Source organism: Ursus maritimus, unplaced genomic scaffold (assembly GCF_017311325.1).
Source record: "Ursus maritimus isolate PB19 unplaced genomic scaffold, ASM1731132v1 scaffold_14, whole genome shotgun sequence".
Lineage (NCBI taxonomy): Eukaryota > Metazoa > Chordata > Mammalia > Carnivora > Ursidae > Ursus > Ursus maritimus.
In genome coordinates this window covers 70,260,211-70,284,416 of record NW_024423786.1, presented here as the reverse complement: position 1 = coordinate 70,284,416, position 24,206 = coordinate 70,260,211, and the positions used below count along the sequence as shown (strand labels likewise).

Sequence of the window (24,206 nt, the reverse complement as noted above, 5' to 3'; positions counted from 1 at the left end):
GTCCCCGCACCGAGGCGGGTGGGATGTGCGGTGGAGACTAAGGGCCTAAGTGGCCCTATCGGAAATGGGCTTTTCTCTATACAGGACCCTGTTTCTTTCACAGCAATGATCACATGTTGTAGTTTTTTCTCTTCTTTGCTTTGAGACTCTCAATTCCAACAGTCTGTAAGCAGGGACTTTCGGGGCAGAACGGGCGGCGTCTGTCTTGTCCCCAAAGCATCTCTGGAGTCCAGGGAATTTGGGGGAATGGTGCGCGAGTAGCGAGGGCCTCTGAGAAAGGCCGGTGCCGCCTCCGGCCCCTCGGTGACCTTAGTGGGCAGAGGCGGCTGTGAAGGGCAGGTCGGGACGCCTTCGCGGAGGGCGAGACCGAGACGCGGGCTGGACGCGCCGGCAGCGGGGCGGGCGTGAGGGCGACGAGCGCGGGGAGGACCGGGAAGCGGCGGGCCTGCCCCACGGGAAGCGCGGCGCCCCTCGGCGACTGTGGCGGGCAGCGGCGGGACTCCTCCCGCGCGGTGCTCTGGGAGTTGTAGGCACTTTCTTTCCGCTCTCTTTCAGCTCTTTGCTCTTGAACACCAAGGCCCTACAAGCGGCCGGGTGCCTGTGACTCCTAGGTTTTGAACTCTGGGAATTTTAATTTCTAAAAAGGTGCCCTGAATAGGACTCTTCCCAGGGCGCCTCCTTCCACTCCGCCCGGTTTGAGGACTACATTTCCCAGGCGGCCTCAAAGAGGCGGGGCTTCCGGCGCGAGAGATGCGTTGTGGACATTGTAGTCCCGGGGGGCTCGATTTCCACCTCCCGTGCAGTCCGGAGCTGTGGCCCGGACTACATTTCCCTTCCGTTCGCCCACAATCCCGGGGCCGCCTTGGCGCGAGACATTTGCGAGCGGAGTGTCTCCAAGATGGCCGCTTGGGGAAGGAGGCGTCTTGGCCCGGGCAGCAGTGGCGGCAGCGCCCGAGAGAGGTGAGATCCGGGGGCCTGTTGCTTTCCCAGGGCGAGTGGCTCAGGAGCCTGGAAGCCAGTGAGGCCTCCTGGGGCTGCACCGCTGTCCCTGCCTTCGTCCCCGGGCTCCCCTTTCTCGCCCACCGGCCCTCCTCGTACCCCTGCGGGGCACGCGGGGTTCCTGCGCCGGCCGATCCAGGATCTGGGTGGAAGCCGGCGCCCGCTCTAGCCCGACTGAAGCGGCCTCTGCGAAGGGCTCAAGGGGAGGTGACGATGGCGGGGCCGGGCGAGGTGGGCCGCGGCCATACAGGGGCCGGGCCGGGCCACGCGGGAAGGACCGGGAGCCCCGCGCAGGCCCAAGGGGACTCTCCTAGCATCCCGCGGCCGAGCGGCGTCCGAAGCTCCGGTCCCGCCTGGACACAAGCGTGGCCATCTCGGCCGCGACCCCTGACGTGGTGAGGAATGGTTCCCGGGAGGGAGAAGGAAGGGAAGCCTTCACGGAGTGGGCCAGCTGTGGGAAGGGCAGTGCGGTCTGCTCGTTTATCAGGGTAGCTTTAACCTTACTCAATTTGTTTTCCGGTCCGAGAGCCGGCCGCTTCCTCGAACCCTCGATTCTTGCGACTTTTCGAGGGTTCTCTGCAAGCGCCCCTGCCATGGAAGTCCTTTAAAGTGACCTTTCCTAATGAATGATGTGTGGATAGGGAGCTAGGGGCTTGTTTCTTCTAAGGTGGATCTCGATTTGGAGAACTCATTTCTAGAAGACGAGAGTGGAACAGTTTTTGTGTTTCGTGTTGAATTAACAGTTTTTGCTTCAGGAAAGCAATTTCAGCTAGTAGAAGCCACTAGAAGCTGTTCAGCTACTAGAAATTTGGGGGAAGGACGAGTATTGGTGGAGTCACCTGGATTCAACTGGTCTGTCAGTTTTGTTAGGGCTTGGTTGGTATAGCCGAGGTCAGCAAGAAAGTTGTGTGTTTGCTTTTTTTGTCTCTTTGGAGAAGCTTTATATTAAACAGAAAAGTTCTCTTTCTCTCAACTATCCTCACTATTTCTTTTGATTCCATCACATACTCATTGCTGTTGCAGATGGTTTTCTCAGCTCAGAAGATTCTTCCTGTTTGGTACTTGTGATAGACCAGCTTGCATTTTATTCTTAAACTCAGAGTTATCCAACGTTGTCTGTTCTGCATTTCCTCTTCCGTGGAAAAGCAGTGAATGGCAAGCAGATATTTTTGTTTTTCCAACTCCCATGTGGTATTTCTTAGATCAGACCGTAGAAAAAGTTAAAGAAGTGACCTCGATGGTTTCCAGATGGCCTTTAAACCTGGCAGACGTTTTCAAGATCTTCAGTGCGACCATTAATCCTTTTTAGAAAAGCCAGAGTAGCTGAGAGAAAGGCATTTCTCCTTACTGGATAAAAACAGCTGGAAGGGCCAAATGGGAAAGCCCCAGACACCATACAAGGGCTGTGCCGGCACAAGTTAAGCTTTTATTGATCTAAGAAATCAGATACTGGGGATCTTATCTCCTTGGTTGGAGACAGGCATTAATTCAAAACTGAGTTTGCAAACTAGCAGCCCATTGGCTGAATCCAGCCCTTGACTGTTGATCCTCAGGTTTTAAAAAGAATTTAAGTCAGTTGCCAATACTTATAAGTTGAAAGATTTCACATAAAACTCTCCTTGAAAAGCTGAGTAGTGGCTGACTTTTTTTGGTCAGGGCAAGTGCTCTCTAGTTCATTACTCACCTGACAGCTTGACTCCTTGCAGTTACCTGCCTAGTCTCCCTAGGTGTGCAGGTTGCAACCTTTGACCTGGAACTGAAGGCTCTGCTCACACATGCAGATGCTGTATGTCAGCCAGGAATAGGGCATCAGATTTTGTGATTTGGGTGGCCCCATCTCTCTTCCTTCCATATATCATGGTGTGTGGCTGGGGGGGAGCCCTTCTGTTTGCCTTTGCCAGGAGGCCCTGGCCAGGCTCTGTTGGAGGAGTCATTTGTCTGAGCCCAGTTTCCCTAAGATCCTCCCACGCTGAGCAGGGGATGGAAACCTAACCCGCTGCTGGGCCAGCTAGCTAACTTCTGGGCACACCTCCNNNNCTGCTCAGTGGGTGGAAAGACTGTTCGGGTGGGGCAGGCTGGATTAATTGATTGCCCAGCACCGTAGATTAAGAGGCCCAAGCATATTATTGGCTCTTACGACTGAAATAGGCTGTTTATGGCTCTCTTAAATGAGTTTGTTCCATGTCACATTTGTGCTGGCTCAAATCTCAGCCTTGCATTGGAAGACCACTTTCCAGAATAGCTGGACACACCCAGCTGGAGTCTGCTTTATGCTGAAAGGGAAGGACACATTGCCTGGTTTGGGGCAGGAGCTGGAGCAGAGCAAAGCTTTGGGCAAACCTTCCAGATTTGCCAGTGGCTGCGAACTCCAAAGCATGACTTGTATTTAAAGGCCCTGCCCAGGGCCATACCGTCCACCAGAATTACTTACATCAACTGTGTATTAATGGCGGCCCACTTTAGAATGCTCAGCGTGTGAATTCTTTACCTGGTTCTTGAGTTTAGAGCTGTGTTCATTCAGTAGCCACTAGTCACATGTGGCAATTAAATTTTAATTAATTGAAAACAGGGGCATCTGGCTGGCTCAGTCAGTAGAGTGTGGGACTTTTGACCTCGGGGTTGTGAGTTCGAGCCCCACGTTGGGTGTAGACATTACTTTAGAAAAAAAAATCTTCAAAAATTAATTAAATAAAAATAAATAAGATGAAAAAATTCAGCTCTTCAGTCACACTAGTCACATTTCAAGTGCTCAGTGGCCACATGGGGCTTGGGGCTACCATATTGGGTAGGGCAGATATGGAACACCTCCATCACCGCAGAAATCTAGTGATGCGACAGCACTGGTCTAGACTAAAATAAGAGAGGGGTGGAAACAGCAAACTGCTAGCTGCTTGCATGTTGATTTTTCTCTCCACTCCATTAAATCCAGGGACTCAACAGTGTTTGTAATGAAGAACATCAGACTCTGAGCTGTAACCTGAATTCTTGTCCAAAATTGAGCACACTGGCAGCGAGCACACGAAACAGATTGCCACTTGTCCTGTCGGCGTCTTTGAGACACCCTTGCCCATCTAGGAAGGCACAGTGCAGGTATCCGTGTGTTCTGCCGCTTGGGTGCCACCCCGGACCAGCTCCCAGACGGTCCCGCCTGTCCTACTTGGGCTGCTTGTCTTCACTCCCTCAGGGCCTCTGAGCGTCCCTGAGTTCTCCGTGATTGCTGGAATGTGAGTATAGCCACGTACTCTCAGCTCCGCTCTTCTCAGCATGGGAAGATGTACTGGATCCGATTCTGATCCTGATGTGACGCACCAGCGCTGTTACAGACCTGGGTGTTCAGAGGGCCTGGCCTACGCCTAAAGGCCCAGGTTTTCAGGGGAAGTCACTTCTTGAGGCCCCTCCCCTGGCTTGTGCGGCGGTGTGCCTGTGTTTTTAGGCAGCCAGTCCCGTGGGATTATGGCCACCTCTTTCTGTACCCTACCTTCTTTCCCGGGACTCGGTCCTCCTTTTTTGACAGCGTTGCTTTAATACGTGAATCGGAGAGACGTGGTCCTGGATGGCTGGTGGAGGGTTTAGGTCCCGGTCCAGCTGAACAGATGGGCCACAAGCCATGTGGGCAGGTGGCTCACATTCCGGGAGTGACGTTCTCCTCATTCTGATCTGATCCTTCCCTTCTAGAGCTGAGGACCCTTAGTGGTCTGGGGTATTTTTTTTCCTCTTGGAAAACTGCCTTTCTGGCTCTAGTATGTGGTAAACGTGTTTCTTTCCTCCTGGTCTGGGTGAGCCACACGCATAGAGCATCCGCACCTGAGTCTCTAGGTGCCTGGGGCCTCCCCAGCAGGCTCCCAGAAGGTGGAGTCGTGCGCACTCGGGCCACATGCTCTGATCCCGGAAATTGGGTGTTGCAAGTTAAGGTCATCACCGGGGTTCATCCTCTCAAGGCACGACTTTCCATTTTCCTTGATTGACTTGAGCGGTCTGGTTCCAGCAGCAGTACCTCAGGCCTCAGGTCCTTTAGGCCCCATTTCAGCTCCGGCCCAACTCTGAAGAAGGGTGGGATGCTCTTGTACGCGGGGAGGGGAGGAGGAGGCCGAGGCCAGGCCTGAGTTGGGCTTCTCTGCCTGGGGCCTCAGTGAGCGGGGGCAGTGGGAGGAGGTGGGATGTCCTCCCCAGAGCAAATGCTCGGGCACCTCCCAGCTGCCGCTGTGTTCTGTCCCTGCCGCCAGCAGCAGCATTATGGGCCACGAGTCGTAGGAGTCCTTTAGCTCAGGGCTGTTCCGTAGGATTTTCTGCCATAACAGAAATGTTCTGTCTCTGTGCTGTCCGTTAGGGTAGCCATTGGCCACAGGTGGCCGTGGAGTGTTCGAAGTGTGGCCCTTACATCTCAGGAGCTGGATTTCTTACTTGACAGTTTCAGTTAAACAGCCGTGTGGGCCTTACACTGGGGGGTGCTTTGCAGCTGTCACTTCGGTTGGCATTGCTGACCCCACTCCACCCTCGCTGCGGCACTCGCTCGGAAAGACCTAGGGCCTTTGCCCTGTTTGACCTGAGGCAGTGTGGCTTACAGCAGCAACGGCTTTTGCCCTTGGCCACAGAGCCGGCGAGTCACCGAGAGGGAACTAGAATCCAGGTCTCCAGACTGCCACACCCGGTGCACTGTGTCCTTATTCCCAGAGCAGAGCACTGTGCGGTTCCCGGAGCAGCGGGGCTTTCTCTGAAACAGGGGACTACATCAGGAAGTTCCTTGGCCTGTTTGGAATCACCCTCAGCATTTGGGGCTACATGCCTGTGCCTTTCTGTCTGAATTGGACTTTAAATCCACAACATAGAATCCTCCTGCTTTCTTTGGCTCCCGAGGAAGTGACTTTTGGTTAGCCAGAAGTGCCTTCTAGATCTGGGGGGTAGAGGTAAAGTCCGGCACCTCACAAAGCACAGGTAATGAGGTGGCCACATGCTTACTAGGTGGAAAGCAACCGACATATGGACCTAGTTTAATTTTTCACCCACCCGGTCTCTTAATTACTGTAATTGGTTCTCTTGCCACTCATTTCAGATGAGCTTGCACTAATGTCGTTGGTAACCTGTCACATTCAGGTCTGGTGCTGGGGATACTGTGCTGAAAACGCAGTCTGTCTCCCAGAGCTCCGAACTGACGTGCTTTGTATTTCAGACGGAGGAGCTCACGGCCCGGGAGCCCAGGGCCTGCTCCAGGAAGTGGGCCCAAAGCAAGTGCTTCCGCTAGAACACGTAGATTAGCCTCTTCCGGTTCGGCCAGGACCAGAAGTGATGGTGGCCTGCGCGGCCCCTGAGCCAGTGCTTGCTTGAGCCGACAGGGAGATGGAACTTTCCTCCTGCTCCCTGGCAGGACTGCAGGGGGCTGAGAGCAGCAGGATACCTCAGCCATGAGATGCTGCCTGTGCCCAGGCTCGCGGTGGTGGGCTCGTGCCCTGCTAGCACGGGCTTCTCCGCAAGCACGGAGACGCTGCCGGAGCGGAACTGGGCTCCCTCCTGCTCGCCTCGGCTGTGGACGGCCCGCGGCTGCGTGGCCTCGTCACCCCGAGGGATACGGAGCTGTCCAATGACAGTCTTCTTTTTAAGAAAAAGTTGGCCGTTTATTTTCCCATTATAAAAGAAGCACCTGTGTATTTGTTTTCTTTAGAAAAATACAGAAACCTATGAAGGAAAATAAAATTTTAGTCACCTGTTAGGCCACCATCCAAAGAAAACCATTGTTGACTTTTCTTCGTGTCCGGCATCTTTGATACTTCCCTCCAGATGTTTTGTCTTGGATTTTAAAAAACTGTATGTTAAACACATCAAAAGTATGTTTCTAACATGTGAAAAGTCATACACTTGCTACCGTATGTCTGACCCTTGAGAACATTATGCTTATTGAAAGAAGCCGGTCACAAAAGGCCACAGACATGATTGCATTTACATGGAATGTCCAGAACAGGCCAGTCTTTCGAGTAAGTGGAGTGGGACTTGCCAGGCGCTGGGGAGGGTTGGGGGAAATGGGGAGCGATGGGGTTTCTTTCTGGGGTGATGGAAATACTCCAGAAATGATCGTGGCGCTTGTTGCGCAAGGCAGTGAAGGCGCTGAGCCACTGAACTGCAGATTCCAAAGGAGCGAATTGTGCGGCCTGTGACCCCGGCCTCAAGCCGCTATGAGAAGAGTGCACATCAAAGCCACAGGGCGATGCCACCATCAGGATGGCTCCTATTAATAACAGAAACAAAACCGAAAATCAGAAGCATTGGTGGGAAGGTGGAGTAGCCGGAACCCTCCTGCTGTTGTGGTGGGAACGTGAGGGATGTGCCGGAGGGTCGCGCGGCGGTTCCCCGGCACTGAGCACATGCTGCAGCCGTTCTACCCCCTAGACGTACGTGCAGGAGAACTGACAGTGCAGACGTGAGCACATCGCTTTTACCATGTTCACAGAGGCATTATTACCAGTAGCTGGAAGGTAGGCGTAGCCCAAGCCTGATCGATGGATGAGCAAGTGTACGGACATCCGGTGGAGGGTTTATTCATCCTTAAAAAGAGAGGAAATTCTGACTCCTGCTGTAGAACATGGGTGAACCTTGAAAACATCCTGTCGAGTTGAGTAGCCAGTTGCAGGACAGATACTGTATGATTTCACTTACGTGGGGTACCTGAGGTGGTCCCACTCAGAGCCACCAAGTCGAAGGGTGGGGCAGGGGTGGGAGCTGTTGTTTCACGGTGCAGTTGTGGCTTTGCAAGCTGAAACCGTCCTGGAGCATGGCTGCAAGACAGCCAGGAGGTACCTAGCGCTCCCGAGCTGTATACCTGCAGATGGTCAGGACAGTCCATGTTACGTGCTTCACCACGCTCTGGAGACAGTGAATAAACCTCGGCTGAAGGAGAGAACTAGCATTGCCCCGGCGCACGTGTCCCTTCCGGCAGGCGGAGGTGCCGTGCTCATGACTTCAGAGCACACGTGAAGACGGTCCGAAGTAGCAGCGTCTCCTTCGGTTCTCTGTGCGGCTCCTCCACCCTACAAGTGAGGGATGCAGCCGTACCTCCATTTCCCCCCTGGTGGAGGAACAGCCCGATTTAGCGATCTCTTCGCATCCGTGCTGCTCTCTGGGCCCAGACGGTGCTGCTTGGATCATTTTTGTATAACTCTGACTTTTGGGGAGGTATCTCCAGACTTTGCGGATCCCATGTCCGAGACTCCTTTTGTAATTCCAGATTCCTCTGAGACCAGCTTCCTGATGGCGTAGGGGACCACGGGGCCACATGCTGGGCAGGCTGCCAGGTGCAGAGAGGGTGCCCACGTCCGGGGAGTGGACTTCGTCGGGCTGGTTCTCCATTATGGCCACCTTTTCACTGGAAAGCCGGTGTTCCCAGGGGATTCCTCTGATGATCGTTTCCCAACTACCGCCAGAGCAGATTCAGAGGAGAAGAAAGGGTCTCAGGCCCACTCTGGTGGAAGGCAGAGGGAGGCCGAGTCACAAGCCCCAGTCACAAGTGCCCATGACCCTGAGGCAGCGTCCACAGCGGCCCCTCCAGCTCCGATGGGTTGATGCGTGCTCCGCAGGCTAGTTAAGGGTTCAGCATTGCAGACTGATCTCAGCATTGGCAGAGGGCGTTGAGGAGCGTGACCCTGTTCTATGAGTACCGTGGATCGTGCTAAATCCAAAAGGTTCAAAAGTTATTTGGTAAAGGAGTTTCCCTTTTCTTCCCGGAGCCACTCCATTCCTCTCCCCAGTGATGGTCATAATTCTCAGGTCTTTGTATATCCAGGAATGTTCTGTATGTTTAAAAGCAAATGTATACTTTTTTTTTTTTTAATTTTATTTATTTATTTGACAGAGATAGAGACAACCAGCGAGAGAGGGAACACAAGCAGGGGGAGTGGGAGAGGAAGAAGCAGGCTCATAGCGGAGGAGCCCGATGTGGGGCTCGATCCCACAACACCGGGATCACGCCCTGAGCCGAAGGCAGACGCCCAACCGCTGTGCCACCCAGGCGCCCCAAATGTATACTTTTTTTATCCCTAAAGATTTTACTTATTTGAGAGAGACAGAGAGAACACAAGTGGGGTGAGGGGCAAAGGGAGAAGCAGACTCCCCGCTGAGCAGGGAGCCCCGATGCGGGGCTTGATTCCAGGACTCCAGGATCATGACCTAAGCCCAAGGCAGACGCTTAACTGACTGAGCCACCCAGGCGCCCCTAAAAGCAAATGTATACCTGTTTAAAAGTACACTAAAGGTAACATTACTATAATCACTGTTCTTTACTTGCCTTTTTCACTTTATTTTTGGATACTTTTCCATCAGTGCTTTCTCTTTCTCTTTTTATATGAACTTTTTAAGATTTATTTATTAGAGCGCCAAGTGGGGGGAGGAGCAGAGGGAGAGAAGATAAGCCGACTGTGCACTGAGTGCAGAGCCCGACTCGAGGGCTTAATCCCAGGACCCTGAGCCGAAACCAAGAGCCAGATGCTCAACCGACTGCGCCACTAGCCGCCCCTACACGAACTCTTTATTATGCACGCTTACTGGTCATTTCACACCTGTTGTGAAAAGCAAAACTACAGTCTCTTAGGAAGCCCCAAAGACTCCAATTAGCATTCTTTTTTTTTTTTTTAATCTGCATTTGCGTACCAGGGCTCAAATTAGGGGTTGGCTGGTGATGGCCTAAAATTGTTCAAGTCCGCTGGGTTCCTTCCTTAGTTGGGTGACATGTGACCAGGAAACAAAAGCATATCACCTGTGGGTGGGCACTGGGGTAGCTGGGCGGCAGGAGACACAGCTCTGTCCTGGGAGCGCTCGGCCACCAGGTTTCCGAAGTAACAGCCATGGCAACCACGTGGACTGAATCCAGTGGTCCGGGCAGCTTTTAAAATCTATAGTTGCAGGGACGTGACACCTGGACTACTGGTGACACGTGGACAACTGCCCCAGCCCAGGTGGAAGGAGTAGACGCTGACTGCTTGACGGGGTGGCCTCTAACGGGGCCTCCAGCATGTGTGCGCACGTGCGTGCGCGTTTTGAACCTCTGTGTCTCCTTCTGTGTATAACACAGAATCCTGGAAACCGACTTCTCACGACTTCAGATGACATCCCTGCCCAATGAAACAATCTGTTCGCTGAATTTGGGAATAGCGGTTTGGCTTTAAGAGCAGAATTCGTGTCAGGCCAGTGAGTATGGCTCTGCCTGCCGGGCTGGCTTCAGAGGCTGCCTTGTTGGAAGTACTTCAGTGTGGCTTCTGCTCTTTTGTTTTTACACTACGGGTAGCTGGTTGATGGTGATGGGCAGCAGTGGGGTGACCTGCTCCCAGAAGGCTGTCGGGGCTTCAGGAAGCTGTGGTGTGCTTTGGCAAGGTTCGGTGGTGTGCTGGACGAGCACCCCCGTGTCTACACACGCTCGTGGGAGCCGTGCTGTTCATGGCTGTCCACGGCCAGAACGCAGCGGGTCTGCTCACTGTTCCCGTGCCGTCGGGCCGGTCATCTGTGTCAGCAAGCGAGAGGGGAGTGCCTTGCTCACCACGCCTGCCCTTGGGATGGGCTGGGGAAAGGCGGGCGGCGTGGATATGGATGCCAGCTGGGCTTGCAGAAGTGATGGCAGCAGGGGGCTGGGGGAGGGCGAGGTGGGGTCTGCCCACTGATGTGTTTCCAGAATGGAGCAGCCTGTTCCGGGTGTGGGGTTTCAACTGCCGTTTTCTTATGGGGCCTCATGACGTTCAGGATGGCTACAGTCTGCTGGGCAGAGAGGGCACTGTATGCTAAGGTTGATTTGGGGTTCGGGCAGGAACATTCTATAATTCCAACCTTGACACCCACGTTTTGCTTTCAATGTTCTGGAGGGACTTTGTGGCCAGAAAGGCCTCCTTGGCCTCACTTTGATGGTCAGTGGGACACACACTGACTTGGAAGTAAGTGCCTCTTCACAACTTGAGAACCCAAGGGAAGTCGGGGCTGCCTGGGAGCGAGCCCTCGCCCTGGTGCTGCACACGTGGGGCCAGTCAGCCCAGGCCCAGTGCCTCTAACTTCTGCTGTGAGTGAGCAGCCAGCGTGAGACCCTGCCTCTTAGGTTTGCTTGTTTGCTACAGGTGGCTTCTAAAGTGCTGAATCCTGCCTGGCAGTAGTAACTGAAACAAGCTCCATTTCCCCTCCCTGAATTCAAACCAAATGGAGGCCTTGAAAGGGAAAACCCTCTTTTCCCGTTTCATCAACTTCCGGTGGATTCTTCCGGAAACAGCTCATTAACTCCTTCTGGAGAGGCAGCCCCAACTACTGGCTCACCGTAGTGAGCTGCTCTAGCAATGTCCCATGTTTAGGAGGCTTCTCGTCTGACCCCCAGGGAACGACTTCTCCCCAGTGCACACTGTTTAATTAGGGCCTGTGATTTAATTAGGAGGTTTCCCTGAGCCCAACTTAATTATAGTTACTTTTGCAGAATAAAGAGTTCCCTCTGCCTAAGTCCCAGCCAGTGCTTTTGCTAAAGTGGTTCCCACGTGGGAATGGAGGCCCCTCCTGGAGGATGCCCTCCCTCTGCACTTGGGGGCGCACCCAGCCCATTACCAGTGACTTTTCATTTCTGATGTGACCACGGGAGAGTACTGAGCAGTTGTTTTTCTAACAGAGGGAAACTCTCTGACTCTTTGCTTATCTGTTGGCTAGAAGTAGTTTTTATTGTGCTGAACCCTGCCTGGGATTAATAACTGGAAGGAGTGCTCAGTGGTCTCGCTTTCCGATCGCCCGCCCTTTTTCCTTGAAGCGTACCCCTGACAATCCAGTTTTCATCACACTTAACGTGGCATTTGATCTTTGAAGGAGGGCCAGGACCAGAGGTTCTGGGGATGACCTTGTTTTAAAAGCCTTCACTTGTCCTTAATGTGCACGGTCCCTGATGAGGAAGCTCTGAGCCCGGCTCCCCTGTGGCTTTCCTCTGAGTGGCTGCTGGGTGTGTGTGCCTGGGATGTGGGGAGCTGGTGGCCTCGTGTCCTTGAGTACTTAGGGCTGTGCTACTCGTTGGGACAGTCGGAGCTCAGGTGGGTGGGCCGCATTCACCTTTGTAGGGCTCAGTACACTCGTCCGGAGCCCGGTTAGGGGGGCATGGGCCTGGGTGGGAGGAGCAGTGAGCACCAGGAGCCAGACGGGGGTTCCTGGACCTCCTCTCCTTTGTGATGGTCTGACCAGCCCAGGGACCAGGGGCTGCTGTTCACTGAGGCATGTGAAAGGTGCCCTGCACTGCCTGGTAAAAGGGTTAAGTGACTTGATCCAGCTTCACGAGCTGTGTCTAGCAGTGTGCCCCTTGGAGGCTGGTAGAAAGAAGGCTTTTTACTGGATGAACTGAGAACACAAAACTAGGAGAAACGGTATACGCTGGATGGCGGTATGGAAATTCAGAAAGATCTGGACGGGCTGAAACAAGCCAAATGGAAATGACAAGGCGTGTACAGGTCTATATTTAGGTTTGCCCATCAGGGGTGTGGAAAGATTCTGCTTTGGATGCGAAGTTTGCGCTGGAGAGACGTCAAATAGAGTCCTGAAACCGCCTAAAATGCCCCCGTGGCCCATGGTCACAGCCAGCTCTGTGGCCTTGAGTCACAGCAGAGTCGTCCCTGAGCCTCCAGTTTGTCTTCCGCCGGTGAGGGTCAGGTCACCCATCCCTAGTCCCCGGGGAAGCTGGATCAGCTCAGCCACTTGAAGTGGGTCTTTGTGAACAGTGTTTCTTATGTGAGAGAAGTGTTTACTGGCAACAAATACAGAGTCCTGGAGGCACAGCGTCAGAATGGGCGGGAACCTCTGGGGGCCCTTCATGTGTCCCTCTTACACTGAATTTCATTGTCACTGTCCTTGAGGCCTTGTCTTTTCCTAATTAAAGCAGAGGGCTGCTTTTTCTAAGCTGTGTGCTGGTGTGCCTGGGGCTGCTGGCCTCGGTGCTTTGCACAGCTCGTTCTCCTGTGACGGCCAGAGGAGTTTTGTTCTCAGTCATCCGAGGCGAAGACCACCCTGTGGGTCTTCTGTTCTGCAGGCCGGGGATGACTACTCTTGAACCTTGCAGAGGGCAGAGTGCTTGGCACTCTCGGCCTTGTGTCTGTTGGTTTCTATTGGAAAATCCTCCTCCTTCGATTGCTCTGGTTAACCAAGAGCACGTTTCATCTGGCCAACCTTGGGCCTCCATGTGGATGTGATTCTGGGCTGAGACCTTCTTTCTTCCTTGGGGCTCCTGTGCGAGCTCAGCTCTGTCGGTCCACTGCCTTGGGCTAAGTGCCAGGCCGGTACACATTGCAGGCGGTCGTCTCCTCAGAGATCAGGGTGCTCCTGCTGTGTCTCTCTACCTTTCACTGTCTTCTCTCAGAAAAAAAATTCTTGGGACACCTGGGTGGCTCAGTCGGTTAAGCGTCTGCCTTCTGCTCAGGTCGTGATCCCAAGGTCCTGGGATCAAGCCCCACATCGGGCTCCTTGCTCAGTGGGGAGCCTGCTTCTCCACCTGCTTGTGTTCTCTCTCTCTCAAATAAATAAAATCTTTAAGAAAAAATTCCTTAGTGACTACTTGTATATTGGGTTCCAAAGAAGATAAAAACATAAGTAAGACGTGGTGCCCTTAAGAGCTCAGGCTCTCTGATGAGCCTGAGGCCCAGGCTTCGGACACGGACTCCTCCCAGTGTCTCAGCACAGAAGCGGGTACATGCTTCTCAGCCTCACTGTCTCACTGTCTCCTCTTTCTCCTCCCTCCCCCCCAAGGGTGAGCTTGTCGGCCACAGACTGTTACATCGTGCACGAGATCTACAATGGGGAGAACGCCCAAGACCAGTTCGAGTACGAGCTGGAGCAGGCCCTGGAAGCCCAGTACAAGTACATCGTTATCGAGCCCACACGCATCGGCGACGAGACGGCCCGCTGGATCACTGTGGGCAACTGCCTGCACAAGACCACCGTGCTGGCGGGCACCGCCTGCCTCTTCACCCCGCTGGCCCTGCCCTTAGATTACTCCCACTACATCTCCCTGCCCGCCGGCGTGCTCAGCCTGGCCTGCTGCACCCTCTACGGGATCTCCTGGCAGTTTGACCCCTGCTGCAAGTACCAAGTGGAGTACGACGCCTATAAACTGTCCCGCCTGCCCCTGCACACACTCACTTCCTCCACCCCGGTGGTGCTGGTCCGGAAGGACGACTTGCACAGAAAGAGACTGCACAACACGATAGCACTGGCCGCCCTGGTGTACTGTGTAAAGAAGATTTACGAACTCTACGCCGTATGATTTCAGTAGGACGGGGAGAGCAGCAAACGACCCAGCCCACGGGAGACAACAGTACTCAGATCGCCACAGTAACAGCTTTTGCTCTGTGAGGCAGCGGAGCCCGGGAAGGGGTTGGGCTTGATACTTGTTATTTTTTTAAAAAAATAACACAGATCACAGGTGTACCGAGGGTTTTTCAACTCATTGCACTAAGATGTGGATTTCCATAACCCACAGGGGGTCTGAGCTGTGGAAGTCTGAGGGGCGGTGGAATGTTGACGGCAGCAACGCTACTGAGGGGGTGTGAATGCGCTTGCGGGGTGGGGGGGAGGTCTTTCAGTCTGTTGTTCAACTGTACCATCCAGAGCCAACCAGAAGCTATTGACCATTAAAATTATGAGAATTTCAGCTTCGGGTGTCTTCTCTTTCCCTGACCGCCTGCAGCTGCTGTGGGCGGGCGCTTGCTCGGGGGAGCATTGGGCACCGCGGGAGCCGTCGGCCCTGCTCCTTGCTGCGGCCTGGCGTCACCGTCTGCAGCAAGAATGGGCCTTCGAACGAGGCCAGCCCGGACCCCTCCCAGAGCGGTCTCACCTGTCATGCCCGCCTCCTTTTCAAGGCCGGCACTGCTAAATGCCATCTGGGGACGTGGTAGGATCCGGTGACGAGGCCTAGAGGTCACTGGGTTTCCGTGTGGGGCCAGGTGGAGAACTGAGGCCTGGGACCTCCTGTCCAGAGATTCTGATTTAGAAGGCCCCACGGGTGAACATCTGTATTTTTTGCAAAGCGTCGAAGCTGTTCCTGACGTGGACCCTGAGTTCGAGCCCAGGGCCCCTCCCAGCGCTCCCATTCCACTGGAGCCAGTCCTGCGCCCCCCTCCCCCGCCCCTGCCACAGCAGAGGGCGTATTGCACACCATCCTCCATATCCCTCTAAGGTGTTGGATCAATGAAAAATCTTCTCTTCACAAAGATGTCAGGTCCCCCGTCTTACCTGCAGCCTTCCTAAGACCTGCTCTCAGTCCTGCAGCGCTACATGTCATTTCCTTCTGAAGGGTCCATCCCTTAAGAAGCAGTCTAGCTTTAAAGGCCACATCGGGAAGATCTGATACCAGAGAATAATGAAGGGGCACATGGGAAGGCGTCAAGGAGATCAAGTGGGCGATGGGTCCATTTATTACAAGGGGAGATCCAGAGCTTTTAAAAGACTTCAAAATGGACCGAGGTCCACAAAGAGTTAGAACAACTTAAATTCCAGGGGGCCTAGAAATACTCAACAGTTGAATGCTGGGTGGCAAAATGGTATTGGGGGCACACTATAGTTTCCTGGCAGTCTGGCCATCTGGATCAATGCTCATTTGGTAGCGATCCCAGACACACAGACCAGGTCTCGACTGTGCAGTGGCCGCAACCGCTTGGGGTGTCTGGCCGCCAGGCCGGCTGGGCACGAATGGTAGGTGTCTTTGTAATAAACGGCGCAGATCGGGGAGGGAGCCCCATGCTCTGCCTGCAAATCAGATCTCCTGGGGGTGGTGGCTGGAAGCCGACAAGCAGTAGCGGTCTCGGTCGGTCAGCTGAGCAGACGTCCTCACCAGGAATAGAAGCCAAGTGCAAACAGGCTGGTTCCAGCTGCTGATTCTTGTCAGGCGGACTAGCCCAGATTCTGAAACACCACCTCCATTACATGTCCCCTGCCAAGGTGAGGACTCGGGCCTGCCGTGGGGCACAGGGCAGGACTTTGGTGTTTTAGGCCTCTCTACAGGAGCAGCACCCCAAATCGGCTGCGAAGGGGAGCAGCAGGACCACACCTCTCGCGCCTGGAAGGCCTTCCCCTCAGCTGGCATCGGCTTCTCTCTTTCTGCCCCCTTCCTGCTCAGACGCCACTGACAAGTGGGCTATGCTCCTCGGTGACGTGCCACAGTGCTCTTGAAGAAACAGCCTTAAAGAACTGCCAACTGGGAAACAACAAGTCAGCTGGGCCCGTGCCTGCGAAGTCCACACGCAAGTCCTGTGCGTGCCCACGTCCGTGAGTGCATCGTGCCAGTAACCCAATTACGGGAGTCTTGTTTGAACTGCCCACTCTCACCTCCATTTCTGAGAAGAGCAAAGAGCCCTTCGCAACGTCAGCTCAAGAGGTGCAGAGGAGCAGACCCCCAGCAGACACTTACTGTCTCTCTCCTTAGCCTACCAGCTCCCTCCGAAGTGTTCACATCTGCTTCCCCCATGAAGAAGGGAAGGGAAACTGCGTCCTTGGAGCCTGCTGGGTGCCGGGCAGTGCGCCCAGGCAGCTGTGTGCTCACTGTCCCGTCTAATCACCCGCGAGCCGCGGCCACTCAGCAGCGCACAGATGTGCAGTGCGCTCTCTGCAAACTCACTTGGTTGTGCTCTTCCTGACTGATGCGGGCACGCGGCACAAGTGCGCCTGCTTCTGCCCTCGGACCAGGGAATCTCCAGGAGGCCTACAGAGCAAAGCGGAAAGAGCCTTTGAACTTTATCTGTAGGCAGAACCGATCCAGAGTTGAGCTTTTCCAACATACCCCTCATCCAAGGAGGAGAGAGAGAGGGGAAAACAAACGCTTGACAGAAAAGCACAACTGGAACAGCAGTACCACCACTACCCCTGGTGGCAGATGTCCATCCTCAAACACGGGTTTGAAAGCAAGAGTGGAGTGCTGGCCCGGGCACAGTGTGGGCAGGGGCCTCGCCCTCAGGAAAGGGCTGCGGCTGCCCTCCCAGTCCAGGGAACTCCAGCAGGCTCAGCAAGGCCCACCTGCGCCTGCGCAGCACGCTCTCCAGGGGGACGGGCCCGACCCCAGAGGCCCAAGATGGCCTCACGGGCCACGTGGGCTTTAAAGAGCGCTGAAGTCGCTGGCCCTGTTTAGTCCTCTCCCCAGTTTCCGAGGCCAAAAAGAGCCTGCGTGCGGTGGGAGCGCATCTGGTAGTGCCAACCTCCTCAAGAGCAGCTGGGCCTCGGACAGCCTTGGTCAGCCAGCCGGCGGGAGCTGGATTTTAACGGGTGGTTGTGTTACATTTGCTATTTATATGGTAAAATATAAAGTTTCTAAAGTAAGAAACTTTAAGAAAGTGAATGTGAGTCTTTAAAAATGTGAGGTAAATAAACATCCAGTGGTTTGGGATCTGGCTCTGGTGTCGTTTGTAGGTTTAGAGACCCTTCATGTCTGCTCCGAGCTCTGCGCACCGCACGCGCCTGAGCCGCTGTCACAGCGGCCCCCAAAGCAGCCACCTCAGCAGGAGACTTGCTGCCATGTTTTGATGACGGACTGTGGCTGCTAAGCCTGTGTTCTTTAGAGGACAGGGGGTCACACTGGTCTCCAGTTGCTGCCCGTTTTGTTTAACGGAGAGAAAAGGACAGCACCTGGCTCCGGGCCCCGCCAGAAGTGCCAACCAACCGAGTGTCCAAGGGGAGATGTGCTCTCGTTCCCATTTAGAGGCACAGCTTCCTGTCACTGCCTTTTCCTGAGGACCCGCCATGCACCCGGCATTTTACTCAATCTCAGAGGAGCCTTTCGAGTGGCCGCTACGGCTGTCTTGGGTCCAGCTCTTCCCCGACTCTGACGGCCCAGATGGGAACAGGAAGATCTTCCTCTTCCATGTTAGGAGGGAGGGAGATGGTTTATGTGGAAAATGAAGAGCCAACCCGTATGTCCATGTCCACATTTCAACCATGGGCCCCTGGAATGTTCAGGCAGTGCTGGGAGCTGGGGAATATCACCAGATCTAATGCCCCACTCCTCGTCCTCCTGCTCCCAGGAAACTCAAGAGCCTCAAACACTAACCACAGGTTGGCTTTGGCCATTTTTATTTCAGGGACAGCTGTTTACGATACAAGCTCTGCAGGGCCAGGGTTAGGAGGCAGTGCAAGATGCTGCTATGACGTGCTAGGACATTTTTATTCCAAATCGGGGAAGCCACACAATATACCCACAGTTTCCACTTTCAGCCTCAATAATAGGGAAAGTTCCATCCTAAACTTCAGATATGAAGTTGATTTACTCACTGAACCTCAATCTTGTATTTTTCATAAATCAGAAAGGTGGAAGCAGGCATCCCTTCTGGCTACGCTCCACCAGGCACCGCTAACAAATGACTGCTCTCTCCGGGGGCAGTTGCGGCCTTGGAATCCCTCCCCGCCTGACTGGGCTTCGGAGTCAGACTTCTTAGAGGATCTGTGGGACCACGCGGGGTTTTCCTCTCCCTTTTGGCTCCTGCGTCCTTAGTAAATTCATCTTCTGCTTGGAGTGGGGCCTGGTCTACAGGGCTAGGTGGAAGTTCACAGGGAAACCGGGGAATGCCTTTTAGGTACTAAAGCCAGCATCACTCGGGTTACGTGGAAAGACAGAACACACAGGAGCCCATTTGTTGTGTTGGATGATGCACCGTAGGACCCAGAAAATGGGTATGGATGACGGCTTCTTAAAACGACAGCCTGCTCCCTTGAGTACTGCGGGTGACTCTGCCAAAACCATTAGGTATGTGATCCAGATCAGCCCAATACGAGAAGTGGGTCAGCTGATTCAGGATGTCTTCCGTCTTCAAGACTGAGACACTGTCTAGGAGCTGGCTGAGGCTGGAACTCAAAGGAGGCATGGTGCTTTCAGCCCTTGAGGACTACAACTCTTAACCATTCATTCATTTCAAAGTCTTAGTTTAAACCCAGCTCCACATTTGTTCCTTAAGGTTTACCCTTCACCCCTGAGTAGGCGGTTGCCCTTTTTGGTTCTCATTCTATTCACAGGGGCCTAGCCAGGGATCTTCAGAAGTGTGTGTTCCATCTTTCCCACCCGTAAGACAAACGTCCAGTAAGGTCTCAACAAACGCAGCCGTCCCGTCGAACAGCTACACCCAGGCAGGTGCCCCCTATCGCAGCTCGGATGCACTACTAGGAGTTCTTGGACTTCCGCTCCTTTCTGGCCCTGGAGGCCATGAGGCGGAAGAAGAGCCCAGGAGCCAGAGTTCGCAGATAAATGGCCAAGGAAGGCAACAGGTCGGCCAGGATCACATCTTTCTTTTTCTTCCCCACGGCAGCCAGAACATCTCGGGCCACCTCCGCAGGGCTTCGGCCCTGGGCCGTGGTCTTGTCCATGACTAAAATAAACAAAAGAAAGACGTGAACTAGAAAGCAGAAGTCCCTCTCTCAAGGACGTGAGAGGACATGGACCAATGTCAGCTGGGTTTGCCGAATTTCCCATGAAGCTCTTCCCACCGTCTGTTGGGAGGAACGTGGTATGCCACCATCCCTATTCTGTACTCCAAAGAAATGAGGAAGCCGTCTAGTTCAGTGTGTGTGAGGGGGAAAAGGAGAATGTGGGTGAGACATGGGCCCCCTCAGTGCAACAAAGGCCAAAGGCCAGGCCAGATGGGGTCCCAAAGAGTGAGCCCTTCACACACAGCGATTCCAGACCTTGTAAATTGTCTATTGGAACCAACAGTGAAGGAGGATGTGGCACTGAGTTGGTCTGGAGTAGCTTGGCTTCTTGAGGTCTACCAAATGGGGGATGGGAGAAGACCATGCCCCCCCCCCCGCCCCTGGCAGTGAGGGTGAAGTGACTCAGGAATAGATGTCATGGTTCCCCACATCATGTGTTAACTGGACAAGGACAGGAAGAAAGCCTTGGTTTATCTGAGGTGTTACAGGCAGCTGCAGGGAGTTCAGGAGGTGTGAGGCTGCTTAACACCAACCGACGCTCCTTCTTTCCTAGTAATCTGACAGCTCTGCCCACGGAGCAGAAGCAGCTAGCGGGAGGGGAGGAGAGGCCACCAGCACAGGCCGTCAGTGAGCCGTCCAAACTGCATGAGCTTCCTCACCAAGATCTGTTTTCACTGTGTTTTTAACACAGAATAGGAGGTTTCTGATTATTGCTTATTTTTAAATGCCACAGAGGGAATTGTCAAAAAGAGATTCTTCTAGGTATAAATAAATATGAACCTCTCTGGCTCTATGCTTCTGTATGGTTCCTGCTGACTTGCTGAGGGAGCAGCTATCCAGGGCACGTGCGCCCTCGTGGTTCAGGTCTGGCTGGGTGGGCTGCAGGACCTGCAGGCCCCCGGTGAACACTAGAGCACAGGCCCAAGAGGGCACATCCAGGGAGGTGGGACCTGGCAGGTTACGTCTCAAGAGGTGAGGCCATGCAAGCGTGGGGAAGCAGAGCTGGCTCCCACGTCAATAGCACGCGTGGGTCCGCGGACCTGGGAGGCTGGCCGGAGCCTGCATGCCGTGCAGCCCACTAGTGGTGACTGCGTGTCAGCTCACCATGTCTTTGGCTGAAGCGAGATGGAGATGGAGACCAGTGCACCCAGCCTCACCCGAGAAGACTGCACTCTTTCCTTTGAGCACCCTGAAATCAGTCCTCTCTCAAGCACACTGGGCGCAGAATCTCTTGGGTCAAGCAACCCATACTTTCTATGAAGTTAATCCACTTTAATTTTACTTTAATTTGGAAGCTTGGCCTTCCAAGTCCTTCCAAGGACTCAAAGTCTGGGCCACCAGGGACCCTGCTCCAACAGCTGCAATGGTGACGCTCAGGCTAAGGGTGGCTCGTGGTAAATGACCACTAATCAACAGTACGTATAACCAAGGCCCGCACACCAAGGTTTTTGGTTTTAAAAATTACATTCCAAATGAAAATAACCAAAGACTCATCAGGTAGGAGGAGCACATCTCACTGTACCCAACCAACAGCTTTTCACGGAAGAAAAGAGAAACCAGGGCCTCACCTCCGTACGTGGACCCGTCAGCAGTGACGGCATTGAGAGAGAGGTTGGTGTGGATGTAGCCAGGGCTGACAACAGTCACCTCGATCTCATACTGCTCCATCTCGGCACGAAGACAGTCGAAGAAGGCCTGGGTTGCGTGTTTGGACGCTGCGTCTGCAAAGGTTCACGGCCAGACACACAGGTGAGGGAGAGGGCCGGGGACAGCCCCTCAGATTCATTCCCACTCATTCTCCTTTACCTAAAAACTGATATTGCCATTTAAGATTACAGTATGACAGCAGTGTTCATATCCTGATTTAGGGAAGTGCACTGTAGCCTTGTTCTCAGGAAATACCCCGAACTGTGTAAGAGTAAAGAAGTGTCATGTCTCCAACCTTCTTTCAAGTGGTTCAGGAAAAAAAAAATTAGAAATTTTATATACACATGTCTGCATACATACACACAACACACACAGACTAGGATAAAGCAAATATGCTCAAATGTTAACAACTGGGGAATCTGTATGAAGGAGATATGGGAGCTCTTTGTACTATTCCTATGACTTTTCTTTAAATCCGAAATTCTTTTTTTTTTTTTTTTTTACAGATGTATTTATTTTAGAGAGAGTGCGAGAGTGTGTGTGGGGGGGAGGGCGGAAGGCGAGGGACAGAATCTCAAGCAGACTCCCCGCTGAGCACGGAGCCCAATGCAGGGCTTGACCTCACGACCCATGAGATCACAACCTGAGCAGAAATCGCAAGTCGGACATTCAACTGACTGAGCGACCCAGGTGCCCTGAAATCTGCAATTATTCTAACGTTAAGAGTTTAAAAAACAAAACCCAAAAAACTTAATGCCTAATAGGCAAAACATTCACACAGGACAGAGGATATGAAGTAAAAAGTGAAGGTCTTCCTTCCGTCTTCCGGTTGCATTTTCCAGAGGTCAGCTACACTATGGGTTTCTCAGGAATTACTTTTTATAAATCCCATGTACATATATGTGATTTCACACTTAAATAATTTTTTGAGCTCATACTGTTCATTATTCCCACAAGTAGCTTTCTTCACCCAGTGACGCAGAGCGAGCAGTCTGTGCCGGCCACACAGGCCTGCCGTGCTTCCACGGGTCACGAGACCACAGAACTGGCCTGTCCATGGGACTTCGTGGGTTGTTTTCAGCTTTTGTCACTGAAACAGCGCTACCAGGGAACATCCCTGCAGGCATGGCAGTGCGTGTATGAAATCCATGCCTAGCTTTCTTATGTATTTTGTTTGACAAACTTCCATGGAGTGGCTCTCCATCGGGAAGAACCACTGAGCTTGCTCCCCCAGAAGCCACAGAGCCACCGCTGCTCTTCAGCCACGGCTCCAAACATGCTGAACAGGTGCTCTGAGTGGGGACGCAGTGACCCGACAATGACATTCTTGCAAAACACATGGCATCTCCCCTGAAAATCCGTTTCCTCCAACTCAGACTTCTACATGTTTTAGTCTTAGGAAAGGGGCATCCATCAGCCAAACAAACAGGAAGGGAAGAAGCAAGGAAGTGTCCCAGTGAGGCACATGAGAAATTCCAGTGTTGGAACTCACTGCAGCACCTTTCAGAGGCCAGCAACTTCGGTTTGGGCCAAGTTGCTGGGGGCTGGATGCATAGTTTGTGGGTAGGCAGGTGGAGAGAGCTTCTCCTACCAGTTGTGATCCCAGGGGTGTAGCCCAGGCCCGAGGACTGAGAAGAGTCATCCTGGGGGTCCCCCAAAATAGAAGGCTGCACCCTGATGACCAGTGTCATGGAGTCTCAGGCTGTAGGTCCTCGGCCAGGCTGTGCTCACCTACACCCTCACCACGGCTGGCAACAGTGAGCCCCGCCGATCCACAGGGCGTGGGGCTCGACACGCCACCCGGATCATCTCACTTGGTCCTCACAACAGCAGTGGGAGGCGGGGAGAGATGCTCTCCTGCTTTAGAGACGAGAAGACTGCTGCTCACCAGGATTAACCAACGTGCCCAGGCGCACTGCCACAACTCAGTCTGCTTATTATAAAGTGCCCAGACCAACTATGCGTGACCTACCACAGGCACAGGCCAAATGGAGGACAAAATTCAGTGAGATCAAATCAAAGTAAAGGTTGGAAGTGATTTCGTACAAAGAACACTGTATAGCCTTTACCCTGATTTACCTAGTATTAACATTCACCTCACCTGCTTTATCATTTGTGATTCTATTTATGCCTGAACCACTGGGGCTGCCTTCGACAGCTGTCCTGTGCTGTCGGAGCCGAAGCAGAACGCCGGCAAACAGAGAAATAACAAGTGTAGGCACAAGTATGGCTAGAGTGCTTCCCAATTCACAAAGGACGTTCCATCTCCAGATGTCTCGTTTCATCCTTTACACAGCTCTGTGGAGCGTGTGTGAGAACTGTCAGTCTCTTCACAAGCAAGGAAATGGGGGGCCAGAGAAGTTAAAATTACTTGCCCAAGGACATGCAATGGAAAGCTCAAGGCAGAGCCGGGGGTCCTATCTTGAGGGAGAGGACGGCGTTGGGACAGCTCCAGTCCGCTGCGCCGTGTCATCCAGCTGGATGTCTGCTACTGTCCTTTCAAAGTGCTGAGCCAGCTCTGCTTGGCCTTCGCTCGCTGCCAAGTCTGCAGCCGCGTGAGGCTGGGGCCAGCGCTGGGAAGCGCTGAGAGCAGACGAGGCTGCTACAGGTCAGTCTGGCAGAGGGTGGAGCAAAGACGGAGCTACCGGGGCGGTGTGTGAAATCACCTTTAAAATCTGTTAACGAAACCAGCCCAGGCCCTGTTTCCTTGCTGGGACAACATGAGGGCAGACAGATGGGTGAAATGAGATCTCAAACTTTTGACGCAGTCACTCGCGCGTGGAGGTGAGAATGTGAACTAGAGGTCAATTTGGCAGTTTTATTTTTTTGGTCCTACTTACTATTTCCACTTTTTTGGAGACCCTCCCATGAGTGGCCAGAGATAGAAGTATTTAACGATACTCTGGGTAGCACGTCATTACTACTGGTCAAGAACTGAAGGGAAATCCTCATGTGTCCAGGAAAATGGCTCAAGAACTCACGTCACATCTATTCAACGAATTACTGCATACCCACTTAAAAGGATCAAGTGAACTGCAGATGTTGATGTGGAAAGTTGTACTGTCGAGGGGAATACACAAGCCACAGAACAGTATGTATGAAGTGACCCTATGTCTGAATGTGTGATCACAAGAAAGAAGCCGGAGGTGTGTGCTGCACGTGATGACGTGGAAGTGCCTGTG

At 53.3% G+C, this 24,206-nt stretch overlaps 2 protein-coding genes across 9 annotated transcripts in view; one reads left to right on the top strand and one right to left on the bottom strand.

The window, feature by feature from the left end:
• The first annotated feature begins 735 nt into the window (after window positions 1-735).
• TMEM11 (transmembrane protein 11) lies at window positions 736-14,623 on the top strand. Of its 3 annotated transcripts, XM_008685946.2 has the most exons (3): window positions 736-960; window positions 3,929-4,089; window positions 13,720-14,623. In XM_008685946.2, exons 1-3 carry the CDS (start codon window positions 751-753, stop codon window positions 14,234-14,236), a joined length of 888 nt encoding a protein of 295 aa, XP_008684168.2. In that variant the 5' UTR covers window positions 736-750; the 3' UTR covers window positions 14,237-14,623. The 3 variants fall into 3 exon arrangements, with proteins under 3 accessions (XP_008684168.2, XP_008684169.2, XP_008684171.2); XM_008685947.2 differs by lacking the exon at window positions 3,929-4,089 and having other exon boundaries at window positions 781-960; XM_008685949.2 differs by lacking the exon at window positions 736-960 and having other exon boundaries at window positions 3,946-4,223.
• Window positions 14,624-18,013: 3,390 nt separating this feature from the next.
• Window positions 18,014-24,206, bottom strand: part of DHRS7B (dehydrogenase/reductase 7B) — a 56,144-nt gene continuing 49,951 nt past the window's right edge. For all 6 annotated transcript variants that reach the window (XM_008685953.2, XM_040630175.1, XM_040630176.1 and 3 more), the window contains exons 6-7: window positions 20,946-21,098; window positions 18,014-19,316 (exon numbers count right to left, since the gene is read on the bottom strand). In XM_008685953.2, the coding sequence (XP_008684175.2) occupies window positions 19,111-19,316; window positions 20,946-21,098 (359 nt within the window). In that variant the 3' untranslated portion in view covers window positions 18,014-19,110. The remainder of the gene's footprint in view (window positions 19,317-20,945; window positions 21,099-24,206) is intronic.

What these genes read in the sequence shown, in the direction of transcription:
- TMEM11 (XM_008685946.2), top strand. Translation starts at nt 751, where the DNA reads ATGCGTTGTGGACATTGTAGTCCCGGGGGGCTCGATTTCCACCTCCCG. An exon ending in GGCGGCAGCGCCCGAGAGAG is followed by an intron (nt 961 to 3,928) that starts GTGAGATCCGGG and finishes CATTAAATCCAG; the next exon opens with GGACTCAACAGTGTTTGTAA. An exon ending in TCTAGGAAGGCACAGTGCAG is followed by an intron (nt 4,090 to 13,719) that starts GTATCCGTGTGT and finishes CTCCCCCCCAAG; the next exon opens with GGTGAGCTTGTCGGCCACAG.